This window comes from Zonotrichia leucophrys, chromosome 1, assembly GCF_028769735.1.
Source record: "Zonotrichia leucophrys gambelii isolate GWCS_2022_RI chromosome 1, RI_Zleu_2.0, whole genome shotgun sequence".
NCBI lineage: Eukaryota > Metazoa > Chordata > Aves > Passeriformes > Passerellidae > Zonotrichia > Zonotrichia leucophrys.
In genome coordinates this window covers 25,634,910-25,660,748 of record NC_088169.1, presented here as the reverse complement: position 1 = coordinate 25,660,748, position 25,839 = coordinate 25,634,910, and the positions used below count along the sequence as shown (strand labels likewise).

Genomic DNA, 25,839 nt, shown 5'->3' with positions numbered 1-25,839 from the left:
GCTTTTCTGTAAGCACTGCTCAGAAACAACAAAACAGTGAGTTACTAACATTATTCTCATTCTAAATCCAAAATTCAACACTATACCAGCTTCTAGGAATAAAATTAACTCAATCTCAGCCTAAACTAGGAGGACTACTTAATGTTTATTGTGGCACTGCAATTTGCCTTGTACATGCTGACCACCAAGACATGACTGAAACACTTTGGATGTATTCTGACACGTTAGACTCTCCCTCAAATTTGCTTCATGCAGCAAAGAAAGGAATCTGCACCCATGATAGATCCATTGTGCCAGTCTCTATATGCACACTGTCTTATAGGTTTGTGTTCACAGTACCATAAATCATGCAATACAAAAGAACTGGCAGGAATTAAAATATTCATGGTCTAATTCAAAATTTTAAAATTATTTTTTTACCTTTAAAATACTGAACATAGACCTCAAGCAGCAAAAAAAAAAAAAAAAAAACCCAACAAAACAAACATACTGGCACATTCAAAAAAAATACTAGCACTATTTGTTACATTATTCATTACAAAGACACTCTTGTAATCCACTTTTGTTACTTGATAGCTTTCTTCTAAGTATCCACTTTTGTTACTTGATAGCTTTCTTCTAAGTCTTTTCAAATTATCGTGTATCAGGTGCTTTTGAACCTGTACCCCAATAAGGAGCTTCATTCTTCTCTTTAATGAAAGCCACTGGACACACTTTATTCAGCAGGTGATAGCACAATATCATGCTACTGCTGATGCAACAAACTCACACAAGATTAATTCTCACAGAAGGAGCAGGAAGGTTTAAGTGAAAAGGAAATCATGTAAGGATTTGAAAAGCTACCATGCACATTTGTGTTTCAGACTGGGTTTTACTAAGTAAAACAGTTTCTGATACTACCATTCCTCCCTGTCCAATGCCATATGTTCCTGCCTCTGTGTCACCTTCTCAGCTAGCATGACATTATGCACAAATGGTATACAAGATGAGGAACTGGGCTAATATCAGAAAAAAAAAATACTGTTTTTCCACCATTCTATCTGTAAGGCACCCTTAACGTAGTATTCAAAGACTTCTCTTCCATAGGAATACAAAGGATTGATAAATACACAAAACACAGTCTCAGTCTTAGGCCTGCCACTCGGTCCATCATAAAAACTCTCTGTATCACAAGAAGCCATGCTTATGAAAATAATGTAAATAAGTCCAGGAACAGCATCTCCCTGTCTTAAAAACACATATTTACACATGAGAAAAAGGATAGAAACTAAGGGTGTGAGAGAGAGAGAGAAGTAGTCACATGTCAGAGGTCTGTACGTACAAGTTGCAGAGACACATGGCACTTTGCTGTAAGTGATATCTAAAATATATTCAGAATAGTTTAGTGAACAAGTAGAAATCAGAGTGGGAGTTGGGGGGGAAGGTATACAGTAGACACATCTTAATTAAAAGGTACAACTTTTCCCCTTTGAAAAATATACCAATAAAATCTCCACCTCGAAATAAAACTTCACAATGTGCAGTCCATAAGCAAAGAATGGTAGCTTTAAAACATTGAAATTCTGGAAAATATTTATGACATTTAAGAATCATGAAGGCATTTGGCAGCACACCTTCTGGGATAGAAAGGCATTATGTTGGAATAAACCCAGGAGCAAATCTAAGGAATATTGTTCTTGACAAAATAAAGGTCACAGTCTGAACAAGGGCTGAAAGGATACATAGATGATTTAATTTCTGTATCATCATCCTAAGAGTGGCATGAAGGTCTTCAGTACTAGAAACCTATTTACTCATAATTCATTGGCAAGTGAATATCAGCCAAGTCCATGCACATTAGCAGCACAGCTCTACACCTTCCTTATACAAATAGGTCTTTGAAAGTCAGCTGGCAGAATACCTTTCCAAGCCCACACTGGCAGTAGGATTGTAGCCATAATGATCTAAAGAAGTGGGCAAGGCTCAGGGGAGAGAAGCATCACCTAGCAGATGAACCGCTGTGTTAGGTGTGGGTGTGAGGGAAGCAGACAGACAGGTTCCCTTGCTCCCCTAAATTACCTGCTCTAACAGAGTGACACTGGCACCCCTCACAAACTTTTCCCCAAGGCTGGAGCTCCATTATAGCCATTTAAAGGCATTTGTGTATCTTGATTAAATCTTGAGTGCTATGAATTTTATTTTACAAATTTGCATGCAGTGTTCTGAACATTAAGGGCAAATCCCTCTTGTTCAAGAGATTTTATAATACACAAGCACAGGATCTCACACTGTGTAAGACTGCCAGGTTTGCTTCATTTCTTCTTTGGTTAGTTTATTATAGAAATAAACTCCTGGGCTTGGCATTGCTGCCTCTGTAATAAAATGACCATCCTTGAATCCTAGAGGCAAGCAGGTCTCTTAGCAGGTAGAGAAAGGGTTCTCAGATCCATGGCTTGCCTTTTTCCATTGAGCAGTTGCTATCTCACCCATCAGTATAAAAGTCAGAAATACAAAGTATTTTTGAGCTAAGAAACCTGTTAACATTCAGATAAGCAAGCATTAATCTTTTATTTTATGAAAGCCAGCAAAAAACCCCTGCAAGATGCTACTTATGGAATTTGATCACACAGACTGTGGCATTGTTCACAGGATATGTCAAACATTCTGCCCTTTAAACAGCAGATACTAACATGGTTTTCCATTAACCTATTTTTGTTTATTATTCTACATTCAACTGCTCCCCCAACAAACTTCACTGCTGTTGAACTATACAGTGATTTCTCCAGGGCAAATGCAAGCTGTCAAACAGCTCTGGTCATAGAACAAGAAAAGACAGCATTATATTCAGGAAGCTCAAGCTCCCTTGAAAGAAAACAAAACTAGAGTAACATGACACAGGTACAAGATAATCACAATGGCAAAACTTGCTAGGGCTCAGGTAGAAATAAGCCATCACTTTTTCATTTTTCTCTCCTTTGCAAGATTTCTGTGTAAGATATACCTGCAGTGAATTCCTTCTTACTTATACATATCCACCACATTCTTCTAGAACTGAGCCCCTCAGGTACAATAAGTATGTAGGACCCTGTTTGGAAAAGCAGGTCATGCTCCTCAGAAGGGAGTACAGTTAAATGTCTTCCCACCCAAAGAGAAAACTGGGTGAGAAAACAGCCTTTAAAGCACAAATTGCAAGAACAGTAGCTAGCAAATATCCCATTTGCCTAAGGAAAAGGTGTACAGTAAGATGTGAACTGACAACACAGGTGGCTGTTCTACAGTCCTCTCCATCTATACAGACATTCAGCAACAGCACTGAAGGCTCAAAGTAGAATAAACTACTCAACACCACAATTATTCTAAGGATGTACTAATGGCTTTCAGAAGGGAAAAAATATGGAAATTCAGTCCCTGGTGGAGGTCTTAGGAACATTTTTTCATTAATGGGTCTCAGTTCCTTGTATCCGCATACAAGAAAACTGTGTTAAAAATAATTTTTAAAACCCAATACTTGCAGCACATTCCTCTGGTTATTTCTGGAATTATGCTTTGCTGTACAAAGATTGCTGCAAGCTCCAAATTAAGTATTCTCTTTTCTATGGAAAACTTAAATATCAAAAAATACTGAGGGGTGTGGGAAGGGAGCCATTGGTTTCCTCTGAGGAACAGCAATCCTCCTCATTAGAATTTGAAATACCCTTTCTGAATGTTTTATTATCTTTCTAACAACCCAAACTTACTGGGAAGCAAGAGGAAGAAAACAAGAACAACTTTTAGACACCAGCACTTTTCCAAACCAACAGATTTTCTCATCTCTGCCCGTTATTTTACACGTAGGAAAGCAACCAAAGTTATCACATCCCCTAAAAAAGGGATCTGCAGATGAAAGCATCTCTAAGAAGCCATCTACTGCTGTGCAGCTTTCCATTAACCACAGCAGTTTATCAAATTCTGTTTATCAAGCTCTGTAAGTCTCCCCTAAACTGGAGACTTACAGAGCTCCAGCAAGGAAAGGAATTCTGACATGGCTTCATAAAAACACACCACCACTGCTTCCAAGATGAGTTCAGATCTGGGAGCAAAAAGTGCTTGTGCAATGCTGATCTTGGGCTAACCGAACCACTACCACCCTTTCAGCAGGCTCACAAAATCACACACAGAGAAATCATCTGATCCAACTACATATAATTCACATTCAATGTGAGGCTCAAGCACAACCCTTATAAGTCACAAAAATCTCCACATTGTGGAATACTTATTAGGAAAAGTACTACATTAGTGCACAGAATAATGTCACATCTCCCCAAACCACCCTAGAGCTTCCTCTGATACCCATATTGTCCAAATGTTTTTATTGTTTAACATGCTAGATACACATCTAACCCTTTGTCAAATATTTGTACTCACCACTAACTCCTTGTTAGCTCATCTGCCCTCTCTGACAATATCCCCTAAAGCGGTTGCAGAGATGCTCCTCACACTCCGTGCTCCACACAATCCCTACCCCCTGGCTGAGGCTCAGGAAGCATTATACAGACCCTGCACAGGGAGCTGTGGCATCTCCCCAGTTCCCACTGTGAGGAAGCTCAGATTCTCCAGGGCTGACTCACACCTTGTTAACAGAGGGAGGGGAAAGAGCCCGGGAGTAGCGGATGGCCAAGAGGCCCTGCCAGCTGCTCCCTGGGTGAATCCAGGCTGCCATTGCTCTCATCTTTGGCCACAGTTAGGGGCTTGGAAAAATTAATGAGAAAACAACAGGGAACAGACAACGTACAAACCATAAATACACACACAAGAGCTCCACAAGCCCAAGCATTTGTGCCCCTTCTTGCCAGCTTCTGAACTCTCTGGTAGCTTGGGAGTAATTCCTGTTCCAACATGCTGAGCTGGAAGCCACTGCTGCCAGTTCCCTCCACTAAGAAAGGTGTTTCCGGCACTCTTGCTGAGAAGCCCCTGAGGCCAGGTTAACAATTTGACTATTCCCAAAGATACTCAGCCTCTCAGCAAAATTATCTTTTCTTTCAATCATTTTTCTTCATTTTCTCGGCACCCCAAGGAAAAGAGCTGACAAAAGCTTTTTGCAACTAGAAGAGACAAAACTGCAACACTGTGACTATTCCCAGCCTGTCACAATTGCAATGGCTTCAAGCTTCGTGAGAGACCTGAAAAAGGAAATTAGTAAAGGGGAGGAGACTATATTAATGTCATTTTCCCCCTCTTTAACATTTACAACACTCAATTTATTTCTGCATTGAGATCAGAAGTACCTCCTCCCCAGTTCATGAATATCTACCACCTGAAGTTCAGATTTGCTCACACCCATGAATGTTCAAAGCATGAAAAGCTCAATGTGGCCCTAGAAAAGACAAATGGGCGTGACAACTGCTCCAAAGCAAAAAGAATGCTTGACATAATGCACTGTTAACCCCAAAACCTGGTTTCTGAGTATTTCAGAACTTAATTTGGTTTTACTCCCAAGAAATCCTAAGGGATTTTCTATGTATTTGGTGGGGAGAAGGGAAGGAAGGTAAAAATGGAAGGGCTTACAAGAGGAGTGCTAAAAGTGGTCTTAATTTCCATCTTTATCCATGAGGGAACCTAAGATAAAGGGCAAGTCCTGCAAGTATCATTTATTTCACTAATGATACTTCACTGTTTAGAGGCCTCAGGAAAGCAATCAGAGTCTTTTTTTAATGACATTCAGTTACTGCCTGGCAAAATCACAGGCAAGACCAGAGGTACCATAAGACCCTACAAATTAATTAAGGCAAGACTACATTAACTCAAGTCCAGAAGCACAAGAAACCAATTTTTCCACCCAAAAAGAATGTCTCCAAGAACTGAAATGACAATACCTCTCACTTCCCAACGCAGAGAAGCTGAAACCTGTTTTTAATCTCATCAGTTTCTTCCCACACGCCAACATCAAGTAAACTCGACAGCAGTATGTACTTGCTATAGCTAAATATACCAGCAATATTCGAGAACCTAATTTGCAACCCTGCTAACACACGTTCGGAAAAGATGGCAGTTTGCAGGGCTTTTATGTAACGCAAATTTAAATAGAAGAAACAGCACCTGCCATTTTCTTCAATTAGCATTTCGCTCGGTTGTAGGCAACTTAATTTCTCTAAGCCGACCGCTGCGCTTCCAAAGCGATTCCACGAATAAAGCGGACACAACGTACACGTACCGAGAATTCACTCGGACGGAGCAGCAGTGGTTTCAGGCGCCCCGGAGCCAGGCAAACCCCGGCCCCGGCACTCGTGGCTGCAGTGACACAGGGACGGGGCGCGCCCTGCCCGAGCAGCGGCGCGGCCCTTCCATGGGCAGCCCTTCCCTTTCCCTTCCCTTCCACGGGCGCCCCTTCCCTTCCCCGAGGGTTCCTTCCACGCGGTCCCTGCCGGGGCGCGGCCGCCACCGCGCTGCATCGGGCAGCGCCCCGACAGCCCCGGCTTCCCCGCAGCCCCCCGGGCCCGCAGCCAGGGGAGGGGCGGCCGCCACCATCTTGTCAGCCGCGTCCCCGGGCACAAAAGAAGGGCTGGAAACCCCCCGCCCCCGGGACCGAGCCGGGCGCCCCCAGCCCCGACTCACCTCCAGGCGCAGGGAAGCACCGCAGCCCCGCAGGAACTCGCGGATGTTGCTCAGGCACTCGCCCTCCGTCCGCGGCTCCGGGTACACCTGCAAGAGAAGAGGCGGGCGGCTCAGCGCGGGGAGGAGACGGGACCGCGCCGCACCGGAGCGGCGTCCCCCACCCGCCGCTCCCCTCACCTCCCGCTCCCTCCGCAGGCAGCGGCGCCGATCGCTCCCACTGGAGGCTGTGAACCGGGAAGTAAACACGGAGCACAGGAAATGGCGTGCGAGGGCGGGGGGCGGCGGGCAGGAGCGCGGGCAGGGGTGCCCCGGCCAGGCGCGGTCGCGGGTGGCTCTGCCCCGGCGGGGCGGGCGGAGGGAGGAAGGGAGGGATGAGGGAGGCGCGGCTCCGTTCGGCCCTGCCCAGCCCCACTCGGCCCTGCCCAGCCCCGCTCGGCCCTGCCCAGCCCCGCTCGGCCCTGCCCAGCCTAGCCCAGCCCCGCCCCGGCTGCGGGCGGGAGCGGCCCTGGGCCTCGCCGCGCCGTGCTCCTGAATTTTTCAAACTGCTGCTGCACAGAACCCGGTGCCGTGGCGGGTTTGGCTGCAGGGCGAGCGCCCAGCGGGCAGCCGGGGACAGCCCCTGCTCGGGACAGGCAGTGGCCGCGCCCGGGGCACAACGCGCCCGCCGCGGGTGGCCGGTGCCGCCCCTGGGGCTCGTCGGTGCCCTCGTTGTGGCTCCGGTCCACCCTTGGGTATCGGTTTGCTAAAGGAAAATGTGTGAGAAATGCTCCGAAGACCTCCGCGGGAAATACCAGCGCCCGGAGTTAATAATCTACCAATTCCAAGGTCTGATGTTAACGACCTTTATTTGTGGTTTATTAAACAGCCCCTTCTCACCCCGGAGGAAAAACATCTTCACATAGAGGAAACCCTTGACTGAATCTAAGACAGTTTTTGGCAAGGCAGCCCTCTGCTCTCTGCAGCCGCACTCACGGTGCCTTCAGCTCAACCTCTGCAGACCCCAAAAGCAAAGTGTAGCCCTTCTACGGAAAAGCAGCCTGCCCCAAGAGCTTCAGGGACGTGGCTTAACCTACCGCAGCTTGACTAAATTCTGCGTGCACATAAGCGTCGTTTCACAATACATTCATTGATTTCTGTCAAGTAGTTTAGCAAACAAATCATTGCCCAAACTGGACACCTGGCTCTGTCAGAAGGGGAAAGCCTACACAGAAGTGCACTGGCAAACCGCTGGAAACAGAGGTGTTGCAACACACGGTGTCACAGCCTTTGGTCATGCCTTACACTCACAGGAGGTTTTGTTACACGCGTGTGTGCTAAGGTTACATAAACTCACAGCACAATCCACCTGCATAGCACTGGGAACTTCGCATAAGGTTGCCTCCAAACATTCTGTCAAGCCAAGGTAGTGCCTTCCCACAAAGATACCTCTGACCCACAGAGGCACTTTTTGATACAGAATTATTACCACAGAGGTAATTTTTGATATCACAAAAAAGTGACAGCATGACAGGGTGAGCCTGGCACAAACAAATTTAAAACACAAGTCACTATCTAAACAAAATTCAGGTGAGTCTTAAATGAAAGCCACTAGTCTGTAATACAAGGAATTTGATAATCATATGAGTTGAAAAATCTTCCTTTCCTCAAGGAAAGGACACATACACACACCCTCCAAACTCCTCAAATTGTTTGGTACTATGATAAATCACTGTGGCTTAATAATCCTTTACTACACTTAAACATAAAGGGAATCCTAAAGAAGCCCTATGGAAGGACTACAGGCCAAAAGATAAATTCAGTAAGTTTGAAGGACACAAGAGGTGAGAGAGCCCTCCTGAAAACACCATGACCTTCATGTCTCTTCCTTTAAACACTTTTTGATTACTCTATTAATTTATTTCTTAATTCTAGTAAGAAATCTAAAGCTATCATGCCAACATCCCTTGTTAGAATAAGATGCTGGGAATTTTTGCCATGTTGATGCTCCCAGTATGCTCTCTCCTATTTGTTCTTAATATTTACACAACAATGATATAATTACAATTTATAACTATTTTATCTTAAACTATTAGCATAATAACTGGGGTTTATCTCCTTTTACATGTGCTACTTCATTGTCTCTTTTTGGTATCCAACATTTCCTTTTTCTCTTCTTTGTTCATCAAGGCCTCTTTTCATTCTGAGAAACCTTAACATTATTCTGCTCTTCAAACACAAATAATGTCTCCCAAGAAATCACAGTAAATCCAGGTTTCTCTTAAAAGAAGCAAATGTCTTGTCTCACAATGTAATCCACATTAACACAAGATGTCCCAAAGTCTCCAACAGATTAAAGTCCATAATTCTAAGAAACTCAGACATGTACTACCACCTCATAAGAGACTGCACATAATTCATAAAAGACTGAACAATAACTGGAAAAAAGAGGCCAAAAAACAAAAAGGGGGAGTTATGGGGAAGAAAGGGGAGAGGGTAAGGAGAGACATGATTAGAGAAAGGCAACAATTTTCAATTGAAGATCAAAGAAACAACAAGCAAAGAAAACTCAAACCCAGCAAATTGTTCCCTATCAGGTCTAGAAGCTTAAAATACATGCCAAATACACCACTGAGACCTTAGCCCCACCAGCACTCTAATGCATGTTTTCAGTTAAAAGTCATCTTCCTCAAAACAATAAAATAAGTTACAGTAAATCTTTAGAAATGTCATTTCTTCCTTCAAAACAAGGGAAAAGACTTTGGAATGATAAAAGAAGCAGGGTACATTTTCTCAGCTCTGTAGCTGCAAGCATTTTTATACAAGAGAAGACAGAAGCATATGGGTAAAGAATTTAAAAATATCTTTGCATTTGCATTCTGCTAGAAGTGTAAAGTATTAATGATCCCATAAAATGAAGAAAATCCGTTATTTACCTGGAAAATCTTAATGTGATTTTGGTAACCTTCTCCTACAGACGGCTGAGAAGCACAGTAAGGGACCTGAAGAACAAAACCAGCCCTGTGACAGAATGTTGAAGTGCAGTTATGTGGGCCAGGCCCGTGATAAAATCACACATATGGTACATGATATCCTTTATAGCTACAGGAAGCTCAGGAGCATGACCTCTCACACAGATCACATTTATAGCCTCACAGACTATTCAAAATGTACCAGAACATCATGCAAGCAGACCACAGGCAGGTAAGTCCTAGTCCACCTGAAAGACAGCTAATCTGTACAAAGGATAAATAAAAGTAGGGTCATATTCCCAAATTGCTTAGCTTAATAAAAAGTAGGTTGCATGTACACAAAGCCAGTGAAATGAAGAGGTTATGTGTTTTCCTCTCCAATATTTGCTTCATCCTTTTCCTATCATAGACCAACACCATTGGTTCATTAATGGGGGTTGTCTGCTTCTTATATGTATCCACAGCTCTTAGTACAAAGAGGCCTCAGTGTCCAACTGGAACCTCTGTGTGCTCTGGTAATACAAATAAAAAAGGGTAATAGTAATTAGAAAAGACAGGGATTCCAGAGGGGCATGACAAATTCTTAATTAGGGACCAGGGTGCCACAGTGGAATCCAAAGAGATGAGAGGAAGGTAATATGCAGAGCAGCCACTGTTTAAACCACTTCTTTGTGGTTCAGGGACAGGTTCTGATTAAGATTTAATCTCTTGGGGAGCAGTGCTAGAAACCACAGCTAGTTCAATGAGGACACTTATGTGATGCACTGTAGCTATCAAGGAGCAGAGTACATTTCCCACTGTCCAGAAAAGGTGGGGAATAATGTGCAATGCAAATAGATGGTACCTAGTTAAATGTTACATCCCTTTAGATCAGTTTAAATCTATGGTTTTAAGCAACATAACAAGTGAATAAAAAAGGGCAATGCAGAGAGGCTGCATCAGGAAAAGGTCTTAGAAAAAATGAAAAAGGCCACTATTAGTTCATTTGGACAGGGAAATTATATGAAGAAAATAAGCAAGGAATGTGTATAATAATGAATAAATTTAAAAAATAACCAAGAAAACCCACAGTTCTTTGATTCTCAAGTAAACATGAGACATAAATTAAAAGTAGTAGACATCTTCAGCTATATGTATGGGAAATCAGCTGTTTACTTGCATTCACTGCTGAACAAGTTGACAAACCGGGTCACGGAATGAAAAGTGTACAAGGCCTTTATATAGAAACTGGAATCTACCAGGTAGAGTAAGAACACAGTTCCTACCTGCAAGTTACATCAATCATTTATCTAGCACAACATATAATAAGTACAACAGGGTTTACTACATAAGAAGCCTATCTCAGTAACTAGAAAGCAGAAACTAATAGAAAATGTAAACTAGCTGCAAACTAGTAGCCAAGTTCAGCAGACACTTAAAAACATCCTGTTCAGGTGTATGGCTGCTTGAGCCTGAAGTTCAAAGACTGAGCCCTTAAATAGGGGGAAATCCTTTTCATCCTGCCTGGACCCTTTTATATCAGATTTCCCTTGCAGCACAGAACAGTTCTCTTTCCATGTTTCAGAGCACCTTGTACACACAGAGCATTACCACAATCTAATCAGTAAAAATACTATAATTGCACAATGCAGCAAAGCTAACAAAAGGCTCCTATTGATCACATTCAGTCCCACAGCAGCTGTGTTTCCCTTGCTTCTAACCCCTTTGACTGGTCAAGGGCAACTCATCTTCCAATGGGGCAAACACCTCCTGCACAACCACTAAAGGCTGGGATTTGTTGCCAGGGTTTGTGTTCAGGGACAAAAATGAGATTAAAAGCATGATGAGGAGGAAGCCTGGCCATTCTCACACCAGCCTGGGTGGTGAAGCTGCAGGAGATGAACAGTGCAACACCTCCTGCCGGTTCCTTCCCTGCCAGCTGCTGCCTCCTGCCTGCACCTGCACCCATGCCCAGCAGGACCCATCCCTTCAGCATTCGGGTGTCCTGCTCTGTCCCAGACCACTGGCCCTCACAAATTGCCAATGTGAGGCACAAATTTGTGAGGCACAAATCCCCTGGGGATTGTGGGGATGGAAAAGAAAGAGTGGCTACACAGCTACACAGAAAGACATCCTCTGCTTCTCGAGGAAGCATCCACTGCTGGGGACCAGTGTCAGCTGCAGCACTTCCTGCATAGTCAGTGAGCAGCTGGGCTGACAGGACTGCAGATGGGAGCCCCCTGCTCCTCCCAGGACAGCAGGAGGCACAGCTGCACTTCTGAGGATCGCATCTTCCACATCTCCAGTAAGGAGCACTCTGCACTTGCGCCAAATCACTTAAAGAACTGCACATCCCTCTGATGGCACATTAGCAGGATGCTATAGCTAAACTAAAAACACAGATCAGGATTCTCAACAAAGTGCAGCTCTGTTTAAAATCAGGTGTCATGACAGAGACCCAGACCTTAGCATGATACAGTTTCTGCAGTAGCTGTAGCTCTTTAGCACTGACTTTTCCCATCCTATTAAAAAAAAAAAAAAACCTGCAACCCACAAACTTTTCAATAATAACCTGCACAGCAGCCAGCATGGACTACACACCTGTATTTTGGCTTGAGGGAACCCATGCTCTGAAAGCACAGCAAGCAGTCAGATAGACAGACACAAAGATAGTAAGAGCTAGATCCAGCAAAAGACTGAAGCTCCTACAGGTCATGCACTAAAATTTTTTTATGTGCTGAAATTTTACCTTTCCACAACTCACCTAGACTCTGCATACAATACAAAGAGGAAGGGAAGTGCCTTATGATATGCCCTAAAATTCTTATTTGCTGAAAAGGATACCCAGACACCAAGACACAGCAGAAGGTAAAAGCAGGAATCTACTTAGTGTCCCAAACTCCAGTCATCTCCTACACTTACAAGAGTCCTTTGAGTGTCATTTGGAAGAGCTCTCTGAAAAGCGGTTAGTGTCCATTTTTTATTAACAATAGAGCATAAAGGTTCCCAAACCTCTTGCCCTTGGACACCACTACTGGTGACAGCCACAGAAGGAGCTCTTAGATCCCATCACCTCACTCCAAAGCCACCAGCATGACTAGCTCCACATCTGACACTCCTCTGCTTTACATCCTACATCCCCACACCAGTCCCTGTATTCCATCTTTCCATCTCTCCCACCTCAGACCACACACCACCACCTTCCAAACCAGCAAATGCAATCCCACATTTAGCCACACAAACGTAATCCGCCATCTCTTCTTTACTGCCCAACAGGCCACATCAACTCCTCAGCCACCACTCTGTGCTCCCTCAACCTCCACTTTGCTATGCTATCTGAAACCAGGAGCACTTTTAGCTGGCTGAAGACTCCTCCAGCTTTTCTGATTTTTTTCCTCTGCACACGTTCAGAAATGCTCCTCTGCCTGACTAGCCATCATTAACAGTGACCTACATTCAAACACACAAATGTTCTGCTTTAGCTGCTTCATTTCTTTAGTGTGATAGCCCTCAAAATGTAAGTTCAGCTAAGTTTGCAAATGAAATGTGTAGTTTGGTTAAAATGGCAGCCAGGTCTTGTGGCAGCCTTTATAAATGGGACCTTATGCAAAAATTAGAGCTGCTTTTTTCCATTAATCTGCCCTCCAAAAATGACTGTAAAACTGATTCAGCTGTTTGAGTTCATCTTTTCAGATGTGTACCTGAATTAAATAATATTCAGGAAAACAGTACTTCTTTTTCCTTGCAGTACTTTTGCCACTTCCCTTCGACCCTGACTAAATTCCCATCAATGTACATAGACTCAAGTTGCATCAGGGAAGGTTCAGGTCGGACACTAGGAGGCTTTTCTTCACAGAATGGGTGATCAAACATTGGAATGAGCTGCCCAGGGAGGTGGTGGAGTCACCTTCCCTACGGGTGTTTAAGGAAAGACTGGATGGGGTACTTTGTGCCAAGGTCAACTTAACAAGGTGGTGTTCCCTCAAAGACTCAGTGATCTCAGAGGTCTTTTCCAACATGATTGATTCTGTGATTTTGTGGAAGTCTATAACTGACTTCCATGAAGCAGGTTTTAACCCAGCACTAAGATACAAACCCTGTAGTCTAAGGGCACCAGGGCAGTCCGTATGGTACTTTTGTTGTCTCAAGTTTCCATCTAATTTTTATACTTCAGACAGCAAACATAGGTTGGCACATGGCATTAAGAAAATGAGAATGCCATGCACATAAAACTTACAAGCTGTCTTTGCAACTGCTATTAGGAGCCTTGAAGGTCCCCTGCTGTGGCCTGAGCTAGGCAGGAGTCCTACCAGAGCACATGGACAGGAGTGTGCCTGAAGGATGTGATACACACACATAAGAGAGCCTGGCTGCAGCTGCAGCTGTAATCTGCTTTCCCTTCCTTCCTAAAAGCTAAAAACTAATATTCCTAATTCCTGTGGTTTTGCTTATTTTGTTGCTATTTCAAAGAAAAAGAGGAAATCAACTAGCATGCAACTGACCCCAATCCCAAGCAGCATCCTCAGCCTCAGGCTGCAGAGCTCCAGGAGTGTCAGCGTTAAGCGTCCACAAGAAGATGTGTATTTCCCTGAAGTAAGCACGTGAAAAAAGCCTGGTGAAGTGCAGCTCCAGGTGTGGGCTTGGCAGGAGCTGAGCCAAAGAGATTCCCCTGTGAAGGAAGGCAGGTGGGGAAGGGTTTTGCCCCCCTTGTCACGTAAAGCCTGCAGTGTTTGCTGTGGAGCATCGCTGGTCTGATGCAGCGCAAGCTCAGGCTTCGGGAGTCCAATCACTCAGGGTTTGTTTACACTGGGAGAGCTCTGCTGCTAGATATGCTGGCAAAGCTCCTCAGTGTGGATGTAACATATGCCAGAGAGGGAATTCCTCTGCCAGTCTAACAGCACCGCTTCCCCCAGTGACATTAACAAAGCCAACAAAACCACTTCTCTGTCAGCACAGCTGCACCAGTGGGGGGTATATGATTTTTACTGCTTTCCCCCTCCCCCCACCCCATGAAAATATTCCATAAGACTACCAAAGCCCTACAGAAGGGATGGATTCTCTTCTGGGCAAGCTGCCAACATCATCCAATAGCACTCACTGCAGAGCAGGAAAATGGAGACCTGTATTAAATGCACTTAGACCCAAGCAGTGTTTCATTGGCCAGGAAGGGACAGGGGCTCTGCCCACGGGGTGTCAGTGATCCATGATGAGGAGTGGCACCAAGGAAACCTCCTGCAGGTGAAGCTGGCCACCCCTGCTCAACCCCCCACCACAATTACAGTGCTGAGGCACTGAAACAGCTGCCCAGATGAGTCATGGGTGCCTCATCCCTGAAGTGTTCAAGGCCAGGCTGGATGGGGTTCTGAGCAACCTGGTCCAGTGGAAGGTGTCCCATGGCAGGGCTGTTGGAACTAGATGGTCTTTAAGGTCCCTTCCAACTCGATCCATTCTATGGTTCTATAACTCTGGTGGTGGGTAATGGCAGCAATCACATCATACTGAGAGATGTGGAGAGAAAATGGCTTTGCTCTAGGCAGCAAAGTGAGGGAGAGAGCAGAAGTGTCACACTGGCTGAGGATCAGGGAGTAAAGCTCAGCCAGCCAAAGTGCAAGACACTGCTTCCTTGATGCCAGCTCACAGTATTTTTGCAAGCCCTGTCATGCTTCAAATGTTTTAAAGTTACAGCTCTTCAAATCACAGCCTCTGAATAACAAATAATTTAAATTTTTATTTAAGGAAGATGTATATTGAATTCCCCTCAGTGATTCATAGCCAGATTTTAATAACATATATGCATACTATATATAATATATATAAATATATATATATGTGTGTATGTATGAAAACCCTTACATACATACCTAGTCTGCAAACTTCAATTTTAAAGCCAGACTTCCAGTTTTCTAAGGCTGGAATTACAACCTTAAACATTTTCAGCTGAACAGTGTGGTGCCACCAGCCACTAGCATGCAGTGTAACCAGAGGGGAGCGTGCTGGTGGCATCCCCACAGTGCTTCCTTTTCTCCATACACACAGCATTTGGAGGATAGCCTGGGTAGCAGTAGTGCACCTGAGGGCTAATGTTTTCCTTGTCCATATTATGTACAGGCATAGAAAGAAAGTATATAAAAACTGTGGAAAAGGCATTAATGAGAGTAAGAGCAGCAGAACTACATTATTTTTCCACAGTTTCTCACAAAAAACAATTTAATCACCAACAGTTTCCTTAATTGCCCCCTCTTCTCAGGATCTGGCACACCCTTATTTAACTCAGTCCAGATCTTTATGCACTGACAGAATCTGGTTTTCAAGGAAAAAAGCAGTGCACATAGATACAAGTCCTCTGCTTCCTCAATGAGCACAGGCAGACCATATTTCTTTGGATAATATCCCAGTTGCCAGAATTCCAGAGCCAGTACACAGACAGGAAAAGCAAGGGCATTCTCCTTCAAAGCATTCCTGCATCCCTGCTCTCACAAGGCAGTAGGAGTAGCACGGCCAATGACAGGTCTGTAACAGGACCAAATAATCCTACAAAGCTCACAGTGTCCCTGATGGGAATAGCATGTATTCAGGAAAAAGGCACTCCAATGACTTTGTTTGGGATAACTTTTCCCCAGGCTCTTGTCCTTGCAGTGCTTCCCCCCTGGAGCATCAGCAGTGCTCATACACACACTAGCGTTCCCCGAGCACGCAGCCATGGCAGGCACACCTGTCCAGCTCGGATTATTCTTGCCAGAAGCACAATGATCTCCCTGGGAGGACTCTTGCTAAAGGAAGGGAGCATATGCACATTGAAATGCAGATTTGGCTTCCTGTCCTGTGATGACCTGCTGCTGCTGTTGCACACAGCAACCACAATACCTTCCCAACAGATTTCAGTGAGCAAAGGCAGAACAGCCTTTGGGGTCAGCCAGGCACACCCAAACAGCCTCACCAAGGCTTCAGGGTGACAACATCCTGCCAGAAGAACTTCCAAAATGTTGGTTGCTCAGGGCCAAATAGCACCTGGAAATTTCCACCTTAGGAGTAATGTCTGCATTGCTGGTGGGATGTTCTCAAGCTCTGTCTGGGCTCCACATTCAGCTCCCAGCCAGCGAATATACCTTTGCAAATATACTGGGCTACAAAAATCGTCACTTGTTATTAACTCTGGGTCCAAAACACCTTTCCTTTCTTCTTCCTTTGCAAGACATGAAATATCATGTTCAGGTCACACCTTGTCACAACAGGAGAGAAGTATACTTAGCCCTGATATTTATGAGTGAAATGAGAGATAAGTGAGCATAAATCTCCCTTTGCCCGAGCCTAGGAGCACATGCTCATCATGGGGACAAGGCTGGTGACATGGCTGCCACATGTGGCAGCCCAAACCCTCAGTGCTTGTGCTCAACGCAACATTTCATTTGCCTTGTGAATCACAAAAGGTTAATTTATTCCTAAATCACAATTCAGAATGCCTCATTTACCCAAAGACCTCTCTCATTAAAAAGAGAATCATACAGATGTATGATGTATTTGTACAAAGATCTTAATCTTTGCTGCCATCAGCTCTGGTACTACCCAATTAATAACCAAATTAATGTCAACGCCGGTACCCAATCCCCCACAGGGAATGGGGATGCCGTTTCCTTTCGGCCGTGCACCAGGTCTCATCCAGCAGGAGGGAGAGCTGTGCGCTTTTTCCCGGGGCCGTGCCGCCCGTCTCCCACCTCGGCGCGGCGGGAGCAGCCGGAGGAAGCGGCTGTGCCGGCTCAGCCTCCCCCGCGCAGCAGAGCAGCTCCTGCCCTGCTCAATCCCATGCTCGCTGCACAGCCTGGGGATGCTCCATCGGACACAGGGGCCCAGCCGCACACCCCGCTCGCTCCGTGCCCCGCTCCGAGCCCCGAAACAGCCGCGGCCGAGCCCTCCAGCAGCCCGGGCCGAGCGGGGGCACCGCGGGCTGTCAAATGGCCGCGGCATCGCATTGCCCGATGCGCCTTCTGCGTTCTCCCCAAAAAAAGAACAGAGCCGTCCTCAAAACGACGCTCTCTGTCGAACAGCTGACCAAAAATAAAAAGTACAAACAAAACTTAATGGAGCGCGAAGCCTCATATGACAAGGAAAATTCCCGCTCCAATTCTGATCTCTGTTTACAACGTTGAAAGTGGGTCAAACTGGTCTGCGATGGAGGAATCTGTTTGGAAAATGATCTCTGAGAGGAAAAGCATCTAAGCGGCAGACAACTGCACTGCAATGCTTCCACGGGGATCCCTTCCCTGCCATCAGAGTAATTCAGTTTTACCACACAAGGCTGAAACCCTCTAACTTGAAATTATGGCTTTTTAATTTAAATTACTTAAATTCAGCAGTTCCCTATCTTCTGGAGCAAATCAACTAACCATGTTTTAGCATAGATCTCCATGCTTTAAAAAACGAAGACAGCTGGGTTTGGACAGGGTGGAGGAAGCTGTTCTCGGTTTTGTTGGTTTTGCACTGTTTTTTTTTAATAATTGCCCTCACTTTTGTTCATTTCCTGCGTTCAGGATAAGGCTATTGTGCAGTACCATCACATTGCCTAACCCAACTATTTTGTTTTACCCTGTCATGGTCTCTTTCAAAGTGCAAAGGGATTATTATGACATTAAATAGGAGCCCAAAAAAAGGAACAGTCTGTAACAACATTACTTTTCAAGGTATTTTCATACTGACTTAGAGAAATCTAGTCAATTTAATATCTGTCCTTTCCTGTGCAATATAGAATATGATTGTAATGTAAACAAATTCAGCCAAAACTTCCTGGCAAGAAGCTCTGTAGGTTGCTCTGTGCAATGCTGGTATACAAATACACAGCAATCTAAAGAAAGAATATACTAACCAGCCTTGAAACCCACTAATTTGTTTTATCGACTTATGAAAATTCTGTTCTTTGACCTTCAAGTGCTTGATTCCTTTTATGGTCGCACAATCTTTATTTATTAAAAATCTCCTGCTAATTACTCTCAGGGTACCCAGAGGCTTTAAAAAGCACAAAATGCCAAATAATGTATTACTACATTCCTGTATATATTGAATCCTCTTTCTAATCTGTTTTTGAAAGAAAGAAATACATTTATAACATTTTCTAGATAACATCTTTAAAAGAACCCCAAGCAGATAAACATTCCTTCATATTTATATTACTATTTTGTATTTACAGAAAAATGAGCTCTGTAAGTCTTCAAAGTGTCTGCTGATGTCAGATATTTATAGAAAGTTATGATCTCAAATGATTTTAAGGACTGAATCAGTCTACATCTGTGGGACATCCTTGTATCTTTTAAACTTCAAAAATGTCCAGTTTAAACTAGAGACTTTCAGGGCAAATAAGGAATAAAAAGGCTCACATTTTAAATGCACTCAGTATAAAAAAAGTAACAAAAAGTAATGGCCAAAAAGACTTGGAAAAAATACCATGGCACAGTAAAGGATGTAAATTTTATATCTGTTTACTAACAAACAAACAAAGAGAACAAAGTAACACGGAAACAGCTCAGACATAACATAGACGAGAACATGAAAGAGGTATGGACTATAAATTATGAGTCTACAGAAAAAAAATACTAACAAAGTTAGATGGAAAAATGAGTTTGAGAGACATCTATGAATTAGAAAGTGCTTTGTGAATGTCCCATGAAAATAAGAACAGTTACCCTCACAAAAGCAAAGATACCCCTAAAAAAATTTTTAAACCACTATTTCTCCCCAGACTTACAACTATCAGGGATGGACATCCAGGGCCAGCAGGGATGTCCAGGGCAGCCCCCTGTCCCAGCACCCTGCAGGACGCGGGGCGAGCTCAGGGCTGGGCGGCTGCAAGGTGCCAGCCTTCCTCCTGCCCTGCTGTCATCCCAGCCCCGCTGTCATCCCAGCCCTGCTGCCATCCCAGCCCCGCTGTCATCCCAGCCCCGCTGCCATCCCATCCCTGCTGCCATCCCAGCCCCGCTGCAAACCCCACACTGCTGCCATCCCATCCCTGCTGCCATCCCATCCCTGCTGCTATCCCAGCCCCGCTGCCATCCCAGCCCACTGCAAACCCCACACTGCTGCACCATGAGTTCCACTGACAGCTCCTCGCACCCAGGCTGGTGTCCCTGCTGGCTGTGTGCGCCTCTGCCAACCCTCCTCTGCATGTGGGTGCTGTGAAGGGACCCCCGCCCGAACATGAGGGGTGTTTGCTCCTCTGAGATGAAAAGAGAGCTCTTCATTCAATAACCGAGCTGTCCCAAACTGTACTGTAACAGAGAAGCACATGAAGTTGGGAAACACTCTTTTAACACTTATTTCTGTTATGCTCTTTTGTTTATTTTGTTTTTTGGTAGAGCCTCTTTCCCAGATTGAGTGCAGGACCCCATTTTACTAGGCTTGACATCTACACAAAGGGGAAAGACCTTTCCTGCCCTAAAGCTCAGAACCCAAAGCCCAAGAGGTGCTCAGGGAGCGTGCCTGGAGCAGCAGCGTGGGAAAGGCTGCCAAAACCCTCCTCGGGCTTGGTGCCACCAGGCAAAAGAGCCTGGGGACAGGGAGGCACGGGCAGAGCCTGTCAGAGCCAGTGGATAGTTGGGCAGAGGAGCCCCCACTTACCCCCAGCCCCACGTCACACGTGTCACCCCGGACGGCAGAACAGGACATTTACCTGATGGCAGAACAGGACATTTACCTGCTCTGGAGCCCCACTCCGCAGCCCAGTGCAGTGGACAGCAGTTTGCACCTCATGTACCACCTCCACAAAAATACAGTCCCTTGGGAGCAGCGATATCCTCTTCAGCTCTACTGCCTGAACAGCCGCTTAGGGGGAAATGGTGGTGGGGAAAGCTGGCAGCAGCAGTGGCAGGGGCTTCAGCTGTCCCAGCTGGCCCCATGGCCACCACGGTGGTCCCTGAGTTACCCACACAGCCACTGACACACTGTGCCCGCTCTCGTCACTTCCACCGCCTGCCAAGAGCACTGCGGGCTCCTGTGAGGTTTCCACATCCCCACATAACCCCCAATGTACCTGCGGATTTGGGAGGCAGGAATGATCTACTACATCTGCAGAATGGGACTCCAGTCCAGAGCCAAGACCTCCACGCTACAGCACAACACAAAACAGTAACAACCCCAGGGAGTGGTAAACTGAAGAACTAAGGGGGACAGCCCAGCCCAGTGTCCTGCTGAGCTCAAGGCACTGGTTACAACTTTGTAGGTCCGAGAACTACTTGAAATAGAGCCACAAAAGGTAACAAAAGCCCACTGTCAGCAGGCTCCAAGGAGTGGAGTACTCTGCCAACTGCAAAAGGTGAAAAATACGGTTTTATTTTCAAGCAAGAAGTCATCATAGCAGATGACCTTCATCAATCTTCACTACCTTAGACTGGCACACGAGGAAAGTTTTTTGCCGATACGTGGATCTCCTGTGTGCACTACGGTATTGAACGTCAGGTGAGACAACGGAACTGTCCCAAGTTTGGAGGCACAACCAAACCCCTCTCCCTCTGGCTGAGCTACGACAGGAATTACGTACGTACACAGAACACATAAAAGTTACCTGACAGAGTACATTTTCTTCAAACACAACGCAAACTAGAGCTGTAACGCGTTTGTTCAGGCCCCCCCCACCCCAAAAAGGATGAGATTTTTTTCCACAGGCTACCGAACAGTAAAAGACCCAAATAACGCTAAAACAGCCTTCAAGAAAACTAAGCATCAAACGCTAAAATGTCCTTCAGAGGCTGGAAGGGATGAGCTGAATCACCTCCCCAGCGAGGTGAGGCACCGGCTGTTCCAGCAGTTGCGTAGATAACTTTGCAGCCGGCTCGTGGCAGGCAAGGAAGGGTCCACAGCGCACCCCCAAAATGAGCGCATCTCCCGCGCACAGCCAGGACTCCGCTTTGGCGAGCGGAGCGTTTGTCCAGCACTCGCACAACAGTGGCCCCTCAGGGAGAAGCCCCTCCAGCCCGGCCGCCGCTCCCCGCTCTCCCCCGGCCCCGCTCCGCCCCCCGCGCCCCCCGCCGCCCTCCCCGGGCCCGGGGTCCCCCCTCCGGCGCGGGGGGCGGCGCGGGCGGGGCCGGGGGCGGCGGGCCCGGCCGCACAAAGGGCGGCGGGGCGGGGGCCGCCGGGCACTTACTTTGTCTATGGTGCCCGGGAGCAGGCGGTCGAGCAGGCGGCACAGCACCACGCCGTCCTTCAGGGAGGACTGGAGGAAGCCCTCGGGGTCGGAGATGGTCTTTTTGGGCGACTCCAGCACGCCCAGGGCGATCAGCCACGTAACGGTCTGCTCCGCCGAATTCATGGCGATGGCGGCGGCGGGCGGGGGTCGCGGCGCCCCGCGCCTCGCGTGGGTTTTGTGTCTCCCCCGGCGGGGGCTTCAGGCGGAGGCCGGCGGCGCCGCCCCCATGTGAATGCAGATGACGACGCCCCGGCCCCGCCGCTACAGACACATGCAGCTGCAGTGCCGCCTCCTCCCCGCCCCCCCCCCCCGCCGCCACCGCCGCCGCCGCCGCCGCGGCCGCCGCCGCCCCATGACATCACTGGCAGCGGCGGCGGGCGGGCCGCGCGCCCGCGGAGACCCGCGCACCGCTCCGCGCCCGCTGCGCGCTCCCAGGGGCGGCCGGCGCGCGCCCCCTGGCGGGCGGTCTTCGCCTCCGCGGGCGCGCAGCGGGGCGGGCGCGGGAGCCGGAGCCGGAGCCGCGGGCGCCGCCGGCCGCGGGGAAAAGTTGTGGGATGCCCCGGGCCCTCGTTTGCTCCTCGGACGGCGCCGTCGCGCAGAGAACGAGCCCCTACAAAGCCTTCGGCGCCAGGCTCGGGCAGACCGGTTTCGGACCATCTACCTCTGGGAGCACCGGCAGCGGGTTCCGGCCCGACCGGCAGCACCAACGCCATCTCTGCCTTTGCCCGCCGTTCCCTTGCGCACGGAAACGCGTTCGGGAACCCCGGCCCAGCGGGCGGGTGGCGGGCTCGCCCCGGTACGCGCCATCCCCGCCGTGCGCCTGCCGGGATGCTCCATCCCCGGAGCGCCTCCCGCCTGCTCCCACCCCGATGGGCTGCGGCACCGCCTGGAAGCCAGGGCCAATACTCAATACTGTGAAGGCTAACCTGACACAGAGCCTTCCTGTGCCTTTTATTCTGACAAAAACCATTCCTCAAGACTTTCCTTGGACAGGGCACTATGAGCAATCAGTATTTTTTTGTTAGGAGCTGGCTGATGTGGGCTCCGAGGGTCCCTCTGTTGCCATCAGCCTCCCTTGATGCAGCCCACACGCCAGAAGAGGCGATACCACCACAGTCCCTGCTTTCCCTTCTCGCCCCATCTGACCCCCTCGAGGGGCAAAACGCCTCCAAGGCAGAGGTAGAGGGGACAGTGCCGACCCAAACTCGTCTCTGCTGTTCTGCTTCCAGCCTGGTGCGCTGCATCCACCACCATCACAGTCCCTGAGCAGCACCTCTGGTAGGTTCTTCTGACCCAGAATCTCCTCCCAAACCACTGGCCAGCCCAGAAAGACAGAGGTGCTTTTCAATTTGATACAAGATAATCTAATTTCAACACTCAATCTCCTCCTAACCCATAATAGGTGCAGATTTTCTTAAATTCTAACACTTCAGGTAGATACCTCTTCCAAAATTTGTTTTTCCTTTTGCTCTTTGCTTTTTGGTTGAGGTGAGAGCAGCAGACTGGCCTCTGCCAGTATTAACGCCCACCTGGACTCAAGCAGGATGAGAGAAACAAGCACAATGCACACAGCAATGGTCAGAAGGCATTTATTACCTCAGCATCCCCAGCAGGGGTTTCCCAGCAGCTTCCCAAACAAGGTGAGCAGCAAGTGGGGCCATCCCTGGCACTGGCCCATGGTAGAAAACAACGGGCACGAGTTTATGAAGCTTTTCATGTGGCAGATGTGATGGGTACATGAACAAGGTGAAAAGTGCATGGCTGATTACAGCAGAGAGCATGATGTGGGAAAACCCATCCAAAGGCAATGGAAGTACCAACATACTACAGCACAGAACAGTGATGTTAACAAAGCAGAAAGGGTTTCATTATAAGAAATATCTGGGTTGACACTGACTGACATCCATGACCTATCACCCTACCATTCTTCTGCTCTTCACTGTGCACCCTTCCATATTTATTTTCAGCAACAGCTTCTGATCCAATGATTTGCCAGCTGTGAAGAACACCAACATGGCAATTCTTTGCCATTGGAAAGATTGGATGCATTGCCTGGAGACTTCTAACAGAAGCTTGACACAGGTCAGGAAACCATTTCCAGATCTTAAAAGGAAAAAAATTGAAGTGCCCAAAAGATTTAGGAGCATGCCACTCCCTTCTTGGCTTCCTTTCTTGTCAGACTTTCCCCTACAAGGTATTTACTGCAAAGCACCTGAACTCTCTGCACAGCTCCCTTGTTTTATTCTTTCCTCCTGCATGTCCCAGTACTGTCCATTTATACTACAGCCTTGTAGGACAGAGATATTTTGCATCTGCACCATCTGGCAAGTGGAGCCCATGCTATGGTGGGAGTTTTGAAGTAACACAAACAATGAAACATACAATTATTGCAAGTCTGCTCTCCTTCTTTGTTTCACAATTAAAGATGTTCTGATTCTCTTATGTCCTGATTCAGGTCCCATTGTTGCTTCTAAATCATAAACTCATGACATCTTTATTCAAGCATCCATTTTGATAGTATTTAAATAATCTAAATTCTTTCTGAAGTTGTCATAGAGGGATGATTTTAACCAGTTTCTTTTCTGCAAAACATTATAAATTTATGCAAAGCTGAAAAAGTAATTTTGGTACTGGCTCTCATAAACAAAGGACAAATATGAGCATGTATGTAGGTTCAGGTAACTTCCAGGCCTTAAATCTGTTCACACAAGCAAAAAGATTCTTATATTTTGAGGGGGAGGGGAGAGGTGTTTCAGTTTAATAAAATCTGGACCTCTTTTGAACAAGAAATAAATAAATGTTCTCTGAAATACATCAGGCAGCTTTGGCAGAGGTCTAGTAGATTTAACAGCACATAATTTTGTATAAATAAAGATTAAGCAGTTGACAATTTATTTGGTCTTTTTCAAGCTTTTGTCATATTCTTATAAGAAGTTACTAAGGAAACCAAGTAGGCATGAGGTAGAAGGTAAATTTCTGTCATGGATTAGTGAGTGGTTGAAAGACAAAACAGCAGGAATAAATTGCCAGTTTGCAATTTGACCAAAAAGTTGTCAGTAGAGATCTTCCTCTATTCTGTCGTATGAATTAACTGAAAGTCTCCAAAAAATGATTATACTTGTGTGGATTTTATTTATTCTTTTAGCCTGAGCAGTTGGTTTTGGAGGAAGGAGAACAGGAGAGGAAGGAAAGAGCAGGTGAAGAAAGCTACTCTTTCATTTTGGCCTTCCATTTGCCGTTTTCCATTTTCAGCTGCTTTTGCCTTGTCTACCTGCCCCTGGGCAGCAACAAGATGCTTTGGCCAGATACACAAATCTCTGTTTTACCTGTGCCAGGTCAAGGTCAGGATTTCAATGTGGAGGTAACTAATTAATTATCAGTCCAGCTTGGACAGAAACTGCCTTGACAATCTGTAATTAGCTATATAGGGGTCATACTGGATCAATTGCTGGGCTTCCCATTCTATACGTAATTATCTCTGCAGTTTTAGCCTAGGGAGGTTTATATCTCTCTGTAGTAAAAGCCTCACCCCAACAAAGCACACTTCTGTGTTAAACTCAGAGATGCATTTCCATGCAATTTAAACCTACCTTTCAAAAGAATCTTGAGGCTTATAGAGGAGCTAGTCTTTTGCGTTTCCTGAAAACAGCTATCACAAGTTCAACATCACCAGCTCTCTGCTGTTGATTGACTACCTGTCAGCTGAAGGGGTCAGTTGAAACCTATACACCAAAGATTGTGTTGGTGAATTTGGGATGGCAGATCAATGAGCTGTGTGGTACAGCCACAAGCCTCAATGAATTTAAAAAAAAAAACCAAAACAACAAAAAACAAAATAGAGAGCAAATTATTTCATTATCTTCCAAGTTTGCAAAGTATTTTAATAGGCAGATGAAACATTTTTTTGTCCTGAATAAGTGAGTGCCATACAGAGAGCAGCTAAAGTGCTGATGCAGAAACACAAATCAGGACTCTGAGAGAAGATGTTTGACCAAGGGTGACAGCAGCATGATGCTCAGGACTGCCCTGCTCAGCTCCAGGGCAGCACCATGAGTGCCCAGGCAGGCTTGGGCCTCGCAAACAGGCATCACAGAATGCAGTGTGTTGAATACACCAGTGTGTACACCAGCCAAAGAAAAAGATGCTTTAAAACCACTTTCTTTCATGGAAGTTGCA

At 46.4% G+C, this 25,839-nt stretch overlaps 1 protein-coding gene across 7 annotated transcripts in view; it reads right to left on the bottom strand.

Annotated features, from left to right (window-relative positions):
- The window catches only part of ARHGEF7 (Rho guanine nucleotide exchange factor 7), a 116,530-nt gene extending 94,612 nt beyond the window's left edge, over positions 1-21,918 (bottom strand). For 3 of the 7 annotated variants that reach the window (XR_010439640.1, XM_064709193.1, XM_064709202.1), the window contains exons 1-2: positions 21,622-21,905; positions 6,571-6,657 (exon numbers count right to left, since the gene is read on the bottom strand). Coding sequence is in view for 3 of the 7 variants with exons in the window: in XM_064709193.1 (XP_064565263.1) it covers positions 6,571-6,657; positions 21,622-21,786 (252 nt within the window). In the remaining 4 variants the exon portion in view is untranslated. Of the gene's footprint in view, positions 1-6,570; positions 6,658-6,747; positions 6,904-21,621 lie in introns of those variants that run through there. The other 4 variants (XM_064709223.1, XM_064709233.1, XM_064709214.1 and 1 more) reach the window with 3 other exon arrangements.
- Positions 21,919-25,839: the final 3,921 nt, after the last annotated feature.